The 16758-nt window shown below is 39.9% G+C and overlaps 1 protein-coding gene across 3 annotated transcripts in view; it reads right to left on the bottom strand.

Moving 5' to 3' along the window:
* trip4 (thyroid hormone receptor interactor 4) overlaps positions 1-16758 on the bottom strand; it is an 84879-nt gene that overhangs the window by 27361 nt on the left and 40760 nt on the right. For 2 of the 3 annotated variants that reach the window (XM_061275905.1, XM_061275906.1), the window contains one exon: positions 3602-4782. The exons of the other annotated variant lie outside the window; for it this stretch is intronic. In XM_061275905.1, coding sequence (XP_061131889.1) covers positions 4718-4782 — 65 coding nt within the window. In that variant the 3' untranslated portion in view covers positions 3602-4717. Of the gene's footprint in view, positions 1-3601; positions 4783-16758 lie in introns of those variants that run through there. 3 annotated transcript variants of the gene reach the window in all.

Raw genomic sequence — 16758 nt, 5'->3', positions numbered from 1 at the left:
CGCAACGCAAGAGCAGGTAAAATGTTGAAAAAAAAAAACCACCAGTCATTGAACTAGATTATTCAGTTGTAATAAAGGTTCTCAAAAGCCCAGTGCTGGAAAAAAAATTATAATGTCTAAATGATGAATTACACTTTAAGTCCAACAAGCTTGACTTCATGTGGAAAAATGCTTTCATGCAATCTTGTAATTGACTTGCCGTTCATAAGAAACACACATTTGTGGGATAAGCCGCATAACTGTGTTGCGGCCATGTCAAGTGAGCCAAATCTTCAACGTCCGTGCCAAACACCTTATTCTGCTGTCACACTTGACTCTTGCTATTATTTCTTTGGTGGATTGAAGTCTTATCGGTGACAAGTAAGAAACAATACATATTGGCTATTGTACAGCTGGAAGCCCCAATAGTGTGTGAATGAGCCATAAAGAGACAACCATGACTGCCCAGCATCCCCTCAGCGAAGGCGGTTATATCGCTCGGTGTAATATGAACAGCTCATATCCCATCAGCTACCCGTGAGAACAAAACAACATCGATCCACAAATTGTACAAATGAGAGTTCCTGTAATATCGATGCAAATCCACGACATTGATCTTAATCGCTTTCCAAGACTTTAGAGCAGGGGTGTCAAACTCAATTTTTTTGCGGGCAGCATTGTAGTCATAGTTTCTTTCGGAGGGCCATTATGACTGTCAACCTGAATAAATGTATGAGCCCCTCATATTATATACAGTAAAAGCTACAAAACAAACTGACAAATAACTCGTTTTCAAATCAGACGAGTAAAAACTGGTCAAATATTTAAAACAAAAGTTATTATTAAAAGTGAAGACAATTTGCAATTCTAGTCATGACACACAAATTTGATGCACAATTTGTCTTCGCGGGCCACATAAAATGATGTGGCGGGCCGTATCTGGCCCCCGGGCCTTGAGTTTGACACAGGCGCTTGCAAAAATAAAATGCATCACCAAATCGGCCTTACAGTTTTAGTAATCCTCCAAATAATTTGCAAATATGCCATGATTGTTTACTAACTTCTCCATTTCACTACGCATTCCCCTCGTGTTTCATCATCAAGATACATTTTTGTTGGCTTAATCTCAAAATACCAAGGTGCAATAAATAAATAAACCAGTGAGTCCTCAGTGCAAATCAATTTAGAATACATTATTGAAATATTTTAATAATTTAGATACTATTCATATGAAGCATCAAAAGTAAAACAACTTGTCAAAAAGTAGTAGATGATCATTTTCAAGAATATTTTTCTTCACCGGCTTGGATATCCACAAAAGAGAGGCACCATTGTCTGTGTAAGATAAGTGAGCCACATTTTAGAGCATGTTTGACTAGTTTGCACGTAAGCACGGTATACTTGGCACATTTGGAAGAGGGTGTGCTTGGGCACAATGCATAAAGCAAACTACAAAATATGCACGCTCGTTGGCAGGGTGGACAACAATAGTGTGAACGTCAGCAATTAATGTGCTCAATAGTGATTCAGCTAGCAAGCCACTTTTTAACAAACATATATTAAATTTGTAAAACTTTTTTTTTTTTTAAATCCATTTGTATTTCACAATGACTGGGTTAAGCTTGACATCCTCCACAGTAAGATAAATATCACAAAACATACATTGCACTGTTATGTGTGAAACTGTTTGGCCACTTATAATAAGACCTGAGAGTTTCATTATTCTGCTACATTTATGATGACTGAGTGATTCCAATGAGGACACCCAAAGGCACTAAAGTGATATTGACCCATGCATATTAGAATTCAGGCGCACCCCTGATGGTGTTGCTGGTGTTTATTTTATTCTCAACTGCTTATGTATATATTTATTATATTTATATTTATTGCATACACAAGCATAGTACAGTAAATCTACTCTACCATACGTAGAATCTCAATTTTACATATACATTACTCATTCTCAACTGTATGAATATCTGTAATTTATGTACCGTAATTTTCGGACTATAAATCGCACCGGAGTATAAGTCGCACCAGCCATAAAATGCCCAAAAAAGTGGAAAAAAAAAAACATATATATGTATATAAGTCGCTCCTGAGTATAAGTCGCCCCCCCCCGCCCAAACTATGAAAATAAATGCGACTTATAGTCCGAAAATTACTGCATGTACAGTTTACACACATACAGCTGCTCTTTCTGCTACAATTAAAACTGGAATTTCTACATTGCTTAAAAAAATTCCCCAAATCTGATATTTAGTTCTGTTCTTTCCTATGCAAGGTTGCATTCCAACAGCAGCCAACGGCCAACTAAAGGCCTTGTATGAATACTTCAGCATCATCATTGGTATGCGCGTGCAAGAATCAGGTTGCAAAAGCCAATTGTCAAGTAAACAAAGACCTGATTTTCCATTTATATGAAAGTTACAGGTCACTTCAGACTAAAAGGCTCTTCCTTTTACAATCTACCAACGATCCTGAAAATGGAAAAAATATCTTAACTTCAATTTCCTTCAGTCAGGTGCCAAATAGAGTTCAGTATGATGTTAACAATGTGCAATACACCCTTAAAAAGGCCACGATAAAAACAAGCCGATTTGGGTTCAAATGTTGACCTACTCAGGAGTTTGGGTCAATTTTAAAAACAACCCAGCAGTTTTAAGGTTGTATGATAAAATATCTTATTATTTTTTCTTTAGTAAACGACAAATGTTCAATGATGCCTATTGTGCTACTCCTGCATACGAAAATGCATACTGTACATACCACGTACTAGTAATGTCATGGTTTACATACGAATCCAACAAAGATAAATTCACACAAGGAAATAATAAAAAGATGACATATGTGCCCCGGGCAGTATCAGAGCATGATGAACATGCTGCGTGGCAGTGTTTAGACTGAACATGTAACAAAATCTTCTGGAGTTATCTTACGCAGGGCGTGTTGGTACACGTACGACGACAAGATAAAATACCATTGAAGGGCATAAAAAAAAAAAAAGCATGAGTCTGAGTGTTTTTCACAGTTTGTTTATTCTTGTTGGAATGAAAGTGCTCATGAGCGTGAGGATAGCTTTCACTGTGGCTTAACAAAATGATCCAAACTGTGTTTCACACAATGCACGCTTTTGTACCTCAAATGGGCAAACAAAGGAAAGTGATTAAGGCTTGCTGTACATTGCCGCTCTGTGGGAAAGAAATGCAAGCCATTTGGATTGTGCTTGGATGACCCTGCCTCTCTTGCCAAAGCCCTCCGCATAATCACCCCTACTGTGCTGAAGTAATTGTCTCTCGGTCTGAAATAAATGAGTAGGCTGTGTTTTTACTTCCAAACTATTGTCGGTCTAAACGTGGCCGTAGGTGCTAGGAGGGTAATGATAGGCTGGGCATTTCTTTTTATGTCTCAATCCGCCAGTAGTTGCTCCTCTGCAGTCTCTTTTTAAGATACTACTTTAGAAATCTGATAAGGGAGAAAAGTGAGCAAAATAAACTCAAGGTTTACTGGTATTAAAGATACTGTTACATTCAGAATAATTGTGCAATATCCATTCATGATCACGATCAACAAACTCCATTTCACAATTCCTTACCCTTTTCAGGCTGGTTCGACATTGCGGGTCTACGTGCCATTTCAGTTTTTGACAGAGTACGAGCACATTTAAAGGGATAGTTTCATGTGTTTTTTTTTTATGTTGTTTGAGCATACATAGGTGAACGTCACCAATCGATCTACAGTAAATTCCGGTCTATAAGCCGTACCGGACTATAAACCGCACCAGCTAAAATTGGGGGATATTTTAGTTTTTTTCTTATATAAACCGCACCGGACTATAAGCCGCACGTGCACACGCGTTTTTTTTACAAAGAAAGACCGTTCACAGAAAGCCTTTTTAAAGTTTTAATAACATACTTTAACATGTCTTTCTAAACATTGCCTGTGACGAAGGGTTTAGAGCCCTTTGACACAGGTCACCTAGCGTGCATTCCTACTAAAGCTCATAATAGTCACAAGCAACACAGCCAGAATAAGCAGCAGCCATAGTAGTGTTTCAAAATAGTATTTTTGTTGTTGTTTTTTTCTTCAAGATACCGCAGTGTATAAAAGTGATCAAGTCATCACAAAAATCACGAAAAAAAATCCTTTTATAAGCCGTACCTGACTATAAACCGCAGGGTTCAAAATTTTGGAAAAAAGGCGCGGCTTATAGTCCGGAATTTACGGTACTTTGATGACGTCAGGCTCGCATTGACTGGATTTTTCTCTTCTGTGTGTTCATGCTGCACTTAAGTCACCAGATATTCAATACGTACATCATTTTTTTATTCAAGAATCCAATCCATGGGTCATTTCTCCTTATACAGGCATGACTCAAATACAATTTGAGCTTCCTGGGTAACCAAAAAAAAAAGAATTGTGAAAATTCAGCCTTGGGGACGCATATGCGAAGCCAAGCATTGTTCAGTTTAATCAGTAAATATTTTGAGTTTGCAAAAAAAAAAGTCAGTTTTCTTAAGTCTTTTTACAGGGGGAAAAAAATCACTCTTTTCTTGTTTGGACTTAGAATAGAAGATGCAATGTTCCCATCACATTTTCAATGCATTAAAATAAGAATGTTATTGTAAGGATTTTGAACTTTTACTGCTATTCAAACACACTGCTATTATTCTGAACTGGATGTGAAACAGACCAGTGGCTTGTCGGTTCATTCTTCCTCATTCCGTTCGTTGGGACGTCACTCTGCGGCCGAAGCGACCAGCCCCTTCTTGGCACCCTGGTGGTATTGACTCTCCAGTTTCCCTGCAAGAGAAAAGGGGTGAAAGGGAAGGGCGGGAGGAAGGGGAGAGGAAGAGATGAATCAAAACACCATCAAAGGGACAGGGTGACCTTTCTGAGAGCTCAAGGCCTGCTGATTAGAGGCGGCCTTGGGTAGACACGGGAGAGAGCGGAGCACCGAGAGAGACAGGACGCAAAGAGAAAGCGAGAGCTAAAAGGCCAACGAGACTCTTTAATCCGTGGCTGAAAGAGATTAGAATACAGCCTTTGTTGACGGCAAAGTAAGGTGTCCTTTAATCTGGTTATAGAGATGTACATCCAGTACGAAAATACACCGGAAAGAAAGACTTCCTATCACAAGTCCAAAGACAGCCCCCCTCATTTGGATAGAAACAATCAAAAAACGAATCTACTGATTGAACCTTGAAATATTTCTAAGCCTTACAGCATATTAAATTGCACTACTATCAAGATGATCTTTACGGAAAACACTTGAGATTGTTTGCCATGGTGTGACTGACAATTAACATTGGTAATTATGAGGGATTAAATGTTAGACACTTGATATGCTTTTAAATGCCACGCTTCAATGAAGAACAAAAGGCCGTGCCAATAAAGCAGATGGGTTCCCACCAAGGGTCTGCTAAGTTTTTTTTTTTTTTTTTTTTCAGCTTTCCTGGTTACTGGAGCGTTTTCTGTAAGACTACAAAAAAAAGAGCAACACACACACTTGACAATATCAGGCAATTGTGTTAAAGCAAACCAGACTTGCTTTTAAAATGCTTGTAAACACCTTAATCTGACTGTGTTTGTGTATAAAATGTTGGATAAACACACTTTAGCTACTGTTGCGTGTACAGTATATATACAACACTTCCATTGATCAAAAGTCAATGCTTTATTGCATAGGTGTCAAACTCAAGGCCTGGGGCCAGACACGGTCCGCCACATCATTTTATGTGGCCCGCAAAGGCAAATCGGGCATCAACTTCATGTGCCAATACTAAATTAAAAATTGAGTTCACTTTTCAAAAATAGAGTAATTGCTACCAATTTGTATTTCCATTCATTTTTGAAAATATTTGAACTGTTTTGGCCCTCTGAAGGAAACTATGATGCAGCTTGCGACAAAAATTAGTTTGACACCCCTGCTTTAATGCATATTGATGAAAGGAAACCATAATGTACGTACATTTGCATTTAGAGTGTAAACAACATGCACATTTTTGCAAAACTGCATTTTCCCATTCAAATTTGAATACAAAATAAGAAAAAAGAATTGTGTTAATGGAAGTCTCTCTGCGATTACTAAAGATTATAAATGAGTGCAAAAACATTCACAAGAAGCATGGCAGTGTCTGTTTAATCAAACTATTTAGTGGGAAAGCCCCATGCACAGCGACTACAATGAATGCATTTAAAAGAAAGGCTTGCGGTTGATCAGCAGTTTTTTCTTTTCATTCACCGTGAAATGATTTTCTTCCACCCAACAACTGGCAGGACATCTTTAGTAAAGTGAACACAAAATGGACACACACACACAATCACTACACTTCACAATCCTTAAATGTTTTCAGTATTCTGAGTGATGAGAACCAGTGTGGAGAGAAATCTCGGGGCGGTTGTTTGAAAATGCCTTAAAAATATGAGTCATCCATCAAAAAATATACTGACTATACAAAAACAGTTAAGTGCCATATTGACCGTTACAAGCTCACACTGTTCTCGTTGTGAAGCTTTTATTTATTTTATTAGTTTATTTGACAGGGACAGTGTACATCAATGAGCATTTCTGTAGATGCAGCAGAATTAGCCAAGGGCCTATTTTTCATCTGTAGTCCCTGAGGCAAGATGCGTGAAGCCTCTTTGCCCAAGAACTGGGTTTCGAACCATTGACCCTCCGGTTTCTGAACGACCCACTATACTGCCTGAGCCATGGCCGCCAAAGATAATTTAGGGAAAACAAGACATCAAGACACCAACAGTGAATTAGGGCACTACAGCAAATGATTTGGAATAGCAGTAAGCAATTCATAGTGGGAAGGTGATGCTTTAGTGCAATCCATACGTCAGCACGACAGTCTATATGTGGGTCAATAATCCTGTCTATGTCAAGAATGAACAGACCAGGATACCATCACCGAGCATATGTTAAGTGCACCTGCTCAAACTGTTAAGCACATTGCCTTTTAAACGCTGCAAAGCCCTTTCATTGCTTTGGCAATTGCCGTGGTGATAAAACGTTACTACATTTGTCGGGAGGAAAATAGCAGATTCTTTCAAAAAGAAGAATCTTACGAGTTTGCCGTTGAAAGGTAGGCTCATTATTGCCGAGTGAACAACCACTGCTGCCGGATCAACGGTTTTGGCCCCGGGGTTAAGTGTCCAGTCCGATAAGCGTCTAGTGCATCACTGTGAAACACGGCCATTTTGTTGTCCAACACTGACATTAGCTGGCTGTTTTCACCATGGCTGACCCAAGGGGGGGGGGGGGGACGGGGGGTGAATGCATGGGCAAGGTTGGTGATTCTCACTTGCGCTCTCACTTCATGTTGTCACATTATGGCCAGACTCAGTGCGTAGCGGCAGAATAAACAAGGTGCCTGAGAGAAGTGCTCTTTGCTCACCATTTCCAAGCCTTGTGAATGGCTGTCAATCAAAGTGGTCTGTTCCCACTAAGTGCTGCTTAGCTGTGGAAATACCTCAATGGAAAACGGCCGGAAGGAAAATGCTTATTAAGTGGAAGACTCAAATCTGGAATGATACGTGTGAGCATCATTCTACTCACGCCTCTGAGAGGGAATAAATATTAGATGATAAGAGCTCATTAACTCAATCGAGCCACTTTATTATAAAAGAACAAAAGGTGTGTATGCGCGAGTAGACATTCCTGCAATGGAGCGAATCGGCACATTGCCACTTAAACCAAACAGCAAAATAAAATGACAGTTAAGCAGTCAAGTTGTTTCTTGCCAACAGACTCTGTCTACCTCTGTAAACATTTCAGATTGCTACGGTTTCGAGAGAAATGTTAGATCAACAAAAACAAACCAGCTGATTCTCGAAATGTAAGACTAGTCAAATTGTACACTTAGTACATTTGAAATCCAATCACTCAACATTACAAATGGCATAAGAGTAAACAACAACTGTGATGGTCAGTCACGTTATTTTGTATCATGGTAAACTACATCTACTGTACACTATATACTGACAAAGCTAACCACTAATTTTCAGGGTATCAGGCTGTAATGCCATCACATAAAATTTCGAATCATGTTTTCAATTGGTGTATCAAAATGGAGTGCACTATTGAAATGTTAAGAGCAGTTCAATTGATTTAGTTGCATAATCTAATGTTAAAAGTGTAAAGGTTTTGAATATGACTAACGATTCAGATTGTGAAGGTTATGGTGACAAGTAGTTTCCTCAGTAAAGATTAATGGATTTCTCTGCACAACTGCATCCTGAGTCTTGTGAGCTGTAAGAACAGCACTGGAGAGTCAAATAATAGAGTTAGAGAGAACTTTAACGTCATGTACGTATGTTTGTATTCATCTGAATAGCCAACAATAACCACACTTCATTATTATGATTATCATTTTAATTTTACACTTGGCATAAATCTGTAAACCATGAACAACAACCTAACCTGTGGCGGGAGTAGGCTACTCTAGCGGGTGCATGTATTCAATTATTTTAAGAGCAAGGTCAGTCTGTCTGTGCGGATGAATATCGTTAATGGTTTTGAAAGTGCCGAGGGACAAAGAGAGGGAGGCGTGGAGGCGAAAGGCTCAGGAGGACAGCAGGAGAGCTAGCAAGAGGGTGAAGTATAAAAAGCTGGATCATCGATTGGCTGAGATAATTTCCCATTGATTGCTGCACTGCTTGGAGTTTGCCAGAAAAAAAAAAAGGAGGCCATTAAAAGAGCACAGGTTGTCTCCATCATCAAGATTGTACAACAAGCTCTTCAACACAGATGCTCATTCAGACACCCGAACACTGTGTAACAACTAATTATTTTCCCAACATACTATATCATTGAAGACTAAAGCTCACCAGTGCTGCAAACCATAATCCCATGAGAACTCTTGGGCAGTCATGAGAAAAAAACAAACGGCATCAACATTGATATTGACATTGCCAGTGACATTAATAACACACGAGACCACCATCGACCTTGTATTAATGATTGAAATAAGGATTTGATAATTAGTACACACACATGCACACTTGTGTGTGTATACAAGATACATATTTATATATACATAAACATACTATATAGTACATATACACACATCTTCTTTGAATAATTCATTGGCGTTTCATTTACGCATCTATCAAGCCTATCCCAATGCCGCCAACACACCCCAGAAGGAGCACAAGCCAAATCAGAGTTTACCATCCTGTGCTGAACAAAACTGAACTTATAGGTTAATTGAATATGATATTTCATTTTAAAGCCCCAGGACAGTTGGAACATCTAGTCCTTGGAAAGCTTTAGAAAACCATCTCTAGTGAGTACTTCGAGCCAAGATCATGTAGGCGTTACTATCTCAAAATACAGTGCCAGTTGCTTTCAAAAGAACACATCTCCTTGCCCAGCGGATGACAGTTTTCTTTTTCTGATCCTAAACCTCCAGCTAATGGAGTTTGGAACGTGAAACCAAGCTGAGGATGCTCTAGTGGATGTGAATATAAACCCTTAGAGCCATGAGACAACAGCAAAACAGTGAGTGGAAACCCTTGGATTCCATCTTGGATTCTCCTCTTGCTGTTAGTCACACCTAATTTAGATTCCCTTTCTGTGCGTGTGACCGAGTTCATTTCCAAATGGCTAGAGAAGGAGCTGTGAGACTTGCGTGCATGCTGTTTGCAAAGGCTTTGGGAGAAGCATGAAGCACACGTCCCACTGAAAAGGAAACAGCCTCTCTGCATCTCTTGGTCTCTCCAAAACCTTGTTGCCTGAAGTTGTTTTTACAGAATGCAATGGCTGAGTGATTTCTCCAACCAACAGTGGGATGTTGAAATGATTTAGTCACGCGCATGACAGCTCGTCACCACTCACACGAGAAGCAGCGTCTGACAAGTCATGGAAAGCAAAGGTGTTGGTTGCTGGGTTAAAGTAGTGGAGTAGTTATGACATTATGATGGCTGGATTATGTTACTTCAGCAGCTTCAACCATATCTGCTTTTGGTTTTGAAGGGAAACTTGAAGGGTATTATATCTCTGTTAATACCCCCTCCCCAAACGATACAATTCATTTATTTTAGGATAACAGTGAACATTTGATGATTTGGTAAGGTCTTAAAAGTAATCTCGTTCTCAGGTTCATTAGCATCTTGTACACTTTGCCGTAGGACAATAATTGTTCCTTCAACTGTAAAGGCAAACAAACAAGAAGAGCCTGCTGCAACCTTATTAAGACAGGAAAGCAATACAAAAGGCTTTAGGTATTGTGAATTCATAGGGGGATAACAGGAGGTTTGTTACAGTTGTGCTTCACTTGCTGCTCTTAATAACGCACAAATATAATTATAACATGTTTGAAAATATGTAACGGAAACATCCAGAAGCATTTTTGTATTCAGGAACTCCAAACGTGTGAATTTGTGTTTGTCCCCCCACCCCCACCCCCAAAATATACTTACAACACAGTTGAATATAAAAGAAGGAGCAGATGGTCGTTCCTTCTGGAAGCCATGTGTTACGCGTCCTACTCTGTCAGAGCACCACTGATGTTTGGTCCTTCATTTGGAAGTGTGTTATTTACAAAAATGCAAACATTGGTGAAGGTTTTCTAAGCAGTGTAGACATAATACACAGAGAGTGCACAAAATTGTCCACTTCTGCTGAAATTACTTCCATCCAACATTCCATAACAGGGAGCATGAGTCGTCGGTGAAGATGAGCCAGAGTTTATCAATCATTCTGCTCCCATGCTGTGTTAACAAGCTAGTGATTCACGTTTTACTGAGATTACTGCAGATCATGAAAACATCACATTAACAGTCATTTAGTAGATTCGAAAGGTACACATAGTAATCTTTAATATTGTATAGTAACAGGTAAATCACAAATGCTATCGTTAAACAATTAAATAGTTTCTGATGGAAAAAAGAAATCTTCCCTTTAAAGTTAATAATCAAGATACTTCAAATGGAGCTACCAACCTAGCAAACCTAGATAGTTTGGACCTTTTGTCAAGAACATTTGGCAGTATAATTTGTAATAGGATTAAGAAAAAACGTTCAATTACACAACATAATCATCACTTCAGGTTCCTAATTTGTTATTTCAATGAATTTATATTGCATCGATAGTGTAATTATTTTCCCTTCACATGGGATTTATTGAGCGCCAACAGCAAAACATCATCAGCTTCCTCACTGGGGTTGTTATAGTGAAAATGTGTTTCTTTAATTTTCTTTCCATGGTTAACCGGAAAATGTGCAAAATACAAAATTGCAACCTTACTAGTACAATTGCTTTAACGCCTATGACTGAGTATTACGCTCATTAAAATCAAGACTTTGTACAGAACAAAGGAATGTTTCAAAGAATAAATGAATAAATCAAACAATATTAAAATATTTACTTTGCAGTTGACTTTCCAACAATACACAATGCACACATTCACACAGAAACACACACGCATTTTATTTTCAAAATGCATTTTCAATTCAAAGACCAAAATAAGAGTAGATTAAAAATTTGGCTCATTGTTAGCTAGGTTTCAATCATTAAGCCGTGGCTGTAGCGCTATATATATATAAAAAAAAAAAAAAATTCCCCTCTCACCCTCCGCGGGTGGTCTCCCACTCCAAGCTCGGGTCCTCTACCAGAGGCCTGGGAGCTTGAGGGTTCTGCGCAGTATTTCGGCTGTTCCTAGCACTGCACTCTTCTGGACTGAGATGTCTGATGTTGTTCCTGGAATCTGCTGTAGCCACTCCTCCAGTTTGGGGGTCACTGCCCCAAGTGCCCCAATGACCACGGGCACCACCGAGGCCTTCACTTTCCAGGCCTTCTCAAGCTCTTCTTTGAGGCCCTGGTATTTCTCTAGCTTCTCAAGTTCTTTTTTCCTGATGTTGCCATCGCTTGGTATTGCTACATCCACTACAACGGCCTTCTTCTGCTGTTTGTCCACCAGCACAATGTCCGGTTGGTTCGCCATCACCATCTTGTCAGTCTGGATCTGGAAGTCCCACAGGATCTTGGCTCGCCCGTTCTCTGCCACCTTAGGGGGTGCTTCTCACTTTGAACTTGGGGCTTCCAGTCCATACTCTGCACAGATGTTCCTGTACACTATGCCAGCCACTTGGTTATGACGTTCCATGTATGCTTTCCCTGCTAGCATCTTACACCCTGCTGTTATGTGCTGGACTGTCTCAGGGGCCTCTTTGCACAGCCTACACCTTGGGTCTTGTCTGGTGTGGTAGATCTTGGCCTCTATTGCTCTGGTGTTCAGAGCCTGTTCCTGTGCAGCCATGATGAGTGCCTCTGTGCTGTCCTTCAGTCCAGTTTTTTCCAGCCATTGGTAGGATTTCTTGATGTCAGCCACTTCACTTATCTGCCGATGGTACATCCCATGTAGGGGTTTGTCCTCCCATGATGGTGTCTCTAGCCACTCTTCCTCTGTTTGCCATTGTCTGAGACATTCACTGAGCACGTCATCCGTTCGGGCCTTTTCCTTGATGTACTCATGGATCTTGGCTGTTTCATCCCGAACAGTGGCTCTCACACTCAGTAGTCCTCGGCCTCCTTCTTTACGGCTAGTGTACAGTCTCAGGGTGCTGGACTTAGGGTGGAACCCTCCGTGCATGGTTAGGAGCTTCCGTGTCTTGACATCTGTGGTTTGCGTCTCTTCCTTTGGCCAGCTTATTATTCCTGCAGGGTATCTGATGACTGGCAGGGCGTAGCTGTTTATTGCCCGGATCTTGTTCTTGCCATTTAGCTGACTTCTGAGGACTTGCCTTACTCGTTGTAGGTATTTGGCTGTGGCTCCTCTCCTTGTGGCTTCATCGAGGTTGCCATTTGCTTGTTGGATATATATATATATATATATATATATATATATATATATATATATATATATATTATATCCAATATATATATATATATATATATTACATAACCGTTCACCACATGTTTCAGAGATTTCTGGTGCAAAATACAGACAAGATTTTGTCTCTTTAATGCAGCTAAATGAGGTGCCCAAAATTTTAGAAACCAGCAAAACTAGCAGGTATTTTTCAGGACAGTGTAACACAGCTTTTGCAAACTACGCCCCCCATTAACATATAGTTGAATAAATGTGGTGCATGTGAAGCTCAGTTTTAACCTAAATTATGTAACATCCACATCAAATGGAACATTTAGCATAAACTGTTTCGGTCGCTTGCAGTACATTTACAACTCATGTGAACTCATATCAACCAACGACAGATTCACTCAGATTACCGTTTCTCACGTCCATTCCTCCGTAAACACTGTTTAAATATGCCAACCTGCGTTTTCATGCGCTGGATCTTTTTGCCTCCAGCTAAGCCACACACCCTCAAATGCCACCATATTGTTTACAAACTTTGAAAGGGTCCATTAATAACGAAGACAGTATGAAACAGAACAAGAATAAAACCAAAACATAGTCTCATGTCGTGTCATCAGCCAAAGAGTATAAATGTGCTTTAAGATGTTTTAAAGATGGGCTGTGAGGGGAGGCTTGCCTAACATTTAGCAAGAGGTCATTCTAAAGACTAGGAATGGCAACGGAAAAGGCTTGATCTCCTCTAAGCCTTCATTATGTCCTTGGTGCCTCTAATAGAAGAAGCTTAGAGATGGAAGGTGGGGCGAGACCATTTAAAGATTTGAAAACAAATAACAGAATCTTGAAAATAACTCGAAAATGTACAGGGAGCCAGTGAAGCGATGCCAGAGTCGGTGTTATGTGCTCCCTCTTACAAGCTCCAGTTAGGAGGCAAGCCACAGCATTTTGCACCAACTTGTTAGAGGACTGGCTGACTCCAAAATAAAGTGCATCCAACCGAGATGTGAATGACTTTTTCAAAGTGCTGTTAAGGAAGAAGAAGCTGCCATCTGCCTATGATGAAATCCTGGCGTCAAATCCATAAGCATTTGCAAATTCTAAAGTGAGTTTCAATATTTAGTTATAGATTTGTTTTAAATGGTAAACAAAGTGGATCAATAGACAGAAGTCCTAATCTCAACATCATGCTACTAAAAGAATGTCTGCTTTTCAAAACACATACTGTACACACACAACTAACTTACTGACTCAGTGTATAAGTAGCAGTCCAAATCTTAAATACTCTTGAAGTAACCACAATATTGCTACAATAATTCAATCCTCTGCGACAGCTCTAAATAAGTATTCCTCATTTCATCCCCTCTGACTCTAACTCAGACGCTCTGGGTCTACTGTAAACCCAAATGCAATCAATGCAAAGAAGTTTGGAGACACATTCAGATATGAACTGTTTATTATTGACTGGTTCAGCTTTTACTGAAGTGGAAGAGAGGAAGTAGTAATAACTACAAGGCATCAAATGAAAATCATTGGTATACTTCAGACTAAAAGAATAACACATTTTCAGTATGTACTCTATAAATAGATATTGTTTGCAAAACGTGCACAAAACTGGTTAGTTTGTGAATGTTAATGATGCTCTCAGCCTGAAGCGATAGTGATGCTAATGGGGAAACATGGCGACACCGACCAAAAGACGAGTGAAAATCAGGGCAGTCATTCCTAAGCTTTTATTCTGTTTACATTAGCTTCTGTCATAACCTCTACAGTTCCAGCAATGTGATGTCACCAAGCCAGAGTCGTGTTGCATGTTGTTTTTCTGCCGTTACTCAGAGCAAATTAGGCATATCCATATGAGAGAGAAAAAAAGCCTCCTAAAATGAGTGTGCATAATCCAAGAGTTAAACCAGAAACAGTAATGTGGAAATATCAGGTCAAAGCCAATTGGATCCAGATTTGAAGACTTCCAGCCGTTTCAGAAAGTGGGTGGTAAAAAAGACTTTTCTTGTCACACATAACTTTGAAATGACAAAATTGGCTGGGAAGGTCCAGGTTCCATCTCTTTGAGAGAAAATGTTCTGAACATCTCTCTAAAATCACAGAAAAGCTCCTACTATTCCACGAAAATCAGACTATTATGATCTGTGACAAATGGAATACGGAGTATAATATTTAATTGATTATTCAACCATATTTATTGAATTCTCATGTGGTAATATATATGTAGATATTTGATGACACATGAATAGTGCTTCTTTTCCTACATACACTGCTACTGACATTTCTTGCTGCAGTTTAATTCCATCCATCCATTTTCTTCCACTTGTCAGGTTGCGGGGTCGCGGGGTCACCTAAGCAGAGAAGCCCATCCTTTCCTCTCCTCGAGCACTTTGTCCAGCTCTTCCTCGTCTTTGTTTTTCCCTGGGGCCTCATCTCAGTCACTCATGCCCAGAACACATGAGCTGGGCGATCTCCAGGAGGAATTCTAACCAGATGCCAAAACCATCTCATCTGGCCACTTTCAATGTTGAAGAGCAGCATTTCTACTATGAACAGCACTTAGATGAACATGCTTGTATCTCTAAAGGAGAGCCTTGATACGTTCTGGAGGGAAATCATTTCAGACTACAGCTCACCATAGTTGTGATTGTGAACGTGTAGATTCATCTGTTAACAGATATTCACTGGGAAATAGAGAACTTCGCTTCTCAGCTCGGCTCCTTCTTCACAACAACAGATCGATGCATCACAGCAGACGCTGCGCCTATTGACCTGTTGATCACCCGCTCGACCTGCACCGCCCTTCCCTTGCTTGGCCTGGCCAAGCCTCCACTGCTTCTCCATTCCAAATGAGCACCAATCAAACGAGGTGAGATTTGAGCATGATCAACTCAACTGTGCATCCTCCACTGCACTCTCGCAGTACGCGAGGTTCTGTAATGATATTTGATAAGTCAGGCCAGAAGTTTTGCCGCAATTCCAAATATAAATCGCTGAAGTGTGATGTGGCGACATTGAAAATAACAGTCAATCAAATGCACAGAAGCTTCGACACAGACTAAAAATTAAATCCCAGGTTTAAGTTTGAGGAACGACAACCTTCATCACAGTCACACCTTTTCAGATCTCACTATGATTGCCTGTCTGACGATTGAAGTCCCGCAGCAAGAAGATGAGGGAGTTTGCAAAAAGAGCACTCTGCATCACCCCTTGCAATGACTGCAAAAAGTGAAGGTACTCTGAACTGCTGTTTGGTAAATTGGGCACAAACAGTCCGGACTAAAATAAATATGGAAAGACTCACTCCAAGAAAAACAACAGGGACAGAATGATATTCTGCAAAAGGTAGAGTGATGTCAATTCTGAAGTATGTATTGGGGCGAATTCATTTTCTGATGAATCCCTTTTCCTAGGCAATCGCACAAAATGCTTAACTCCAAAACAAAAGATGGACACAACCATCAGGCTTGTGCTATGCCAACACTAAAGCATCCTTTGACATGCCTTTCTAAAAAAAAAAACAAGACTTTCTGTGCAAGAAACTTTCGGGGTTAACGCGATTCCCAAATTCTGGACCCCAAAGTCCGCGTAAAATCGAGATTTACGTGTAGTATGTTTGTGTCATCTCATATGCAAGATGCGGCATTAGCACACTATTGGGCAAAACAGTTGGATAAGTTCAGTGGGCCATGTTAAAATGATTCCTAGACAAACTTCTCCCACCCGTTCAAGAACTGTTTGGTGACAGACAATGATTTTTTGAGAATGATTGACCACCTTGCGGTCAGGAAAAAGAAACAAAAATAGTAATATTTTTGGTTCGTGGCCAGGAAAATGTGGAAGCCAATACTTTTGGTGACAGCTGTAGAATGTATTATTCACAGACAGTTGCCACATGCAATCTCACTCTTGTTATCAGATGTAGATGTTTTTAAAATTCTTGTGAGCTGCT

Source organism: Syngnathus typhle, linkage group LG4, assembly GCF_033458585.1.
Source record: "Syngnathus typhle isolate RoL2023-S1 ecotype Sweden linkage group LG4, RoL_Styp_1.0, whole genome shotgun sequence".
NCBI lineage: Eukaryota > Metazoa > Chordata > Actinopteri > Syngnathiformes > Syngnathidae > Syngnathus > Syngnathus typhle.
The sequence above is the reverse complement of the archived record's forward strand: the minus strand, read 5'-3'. Positions and strand labels throughout refer to the sequence as shown.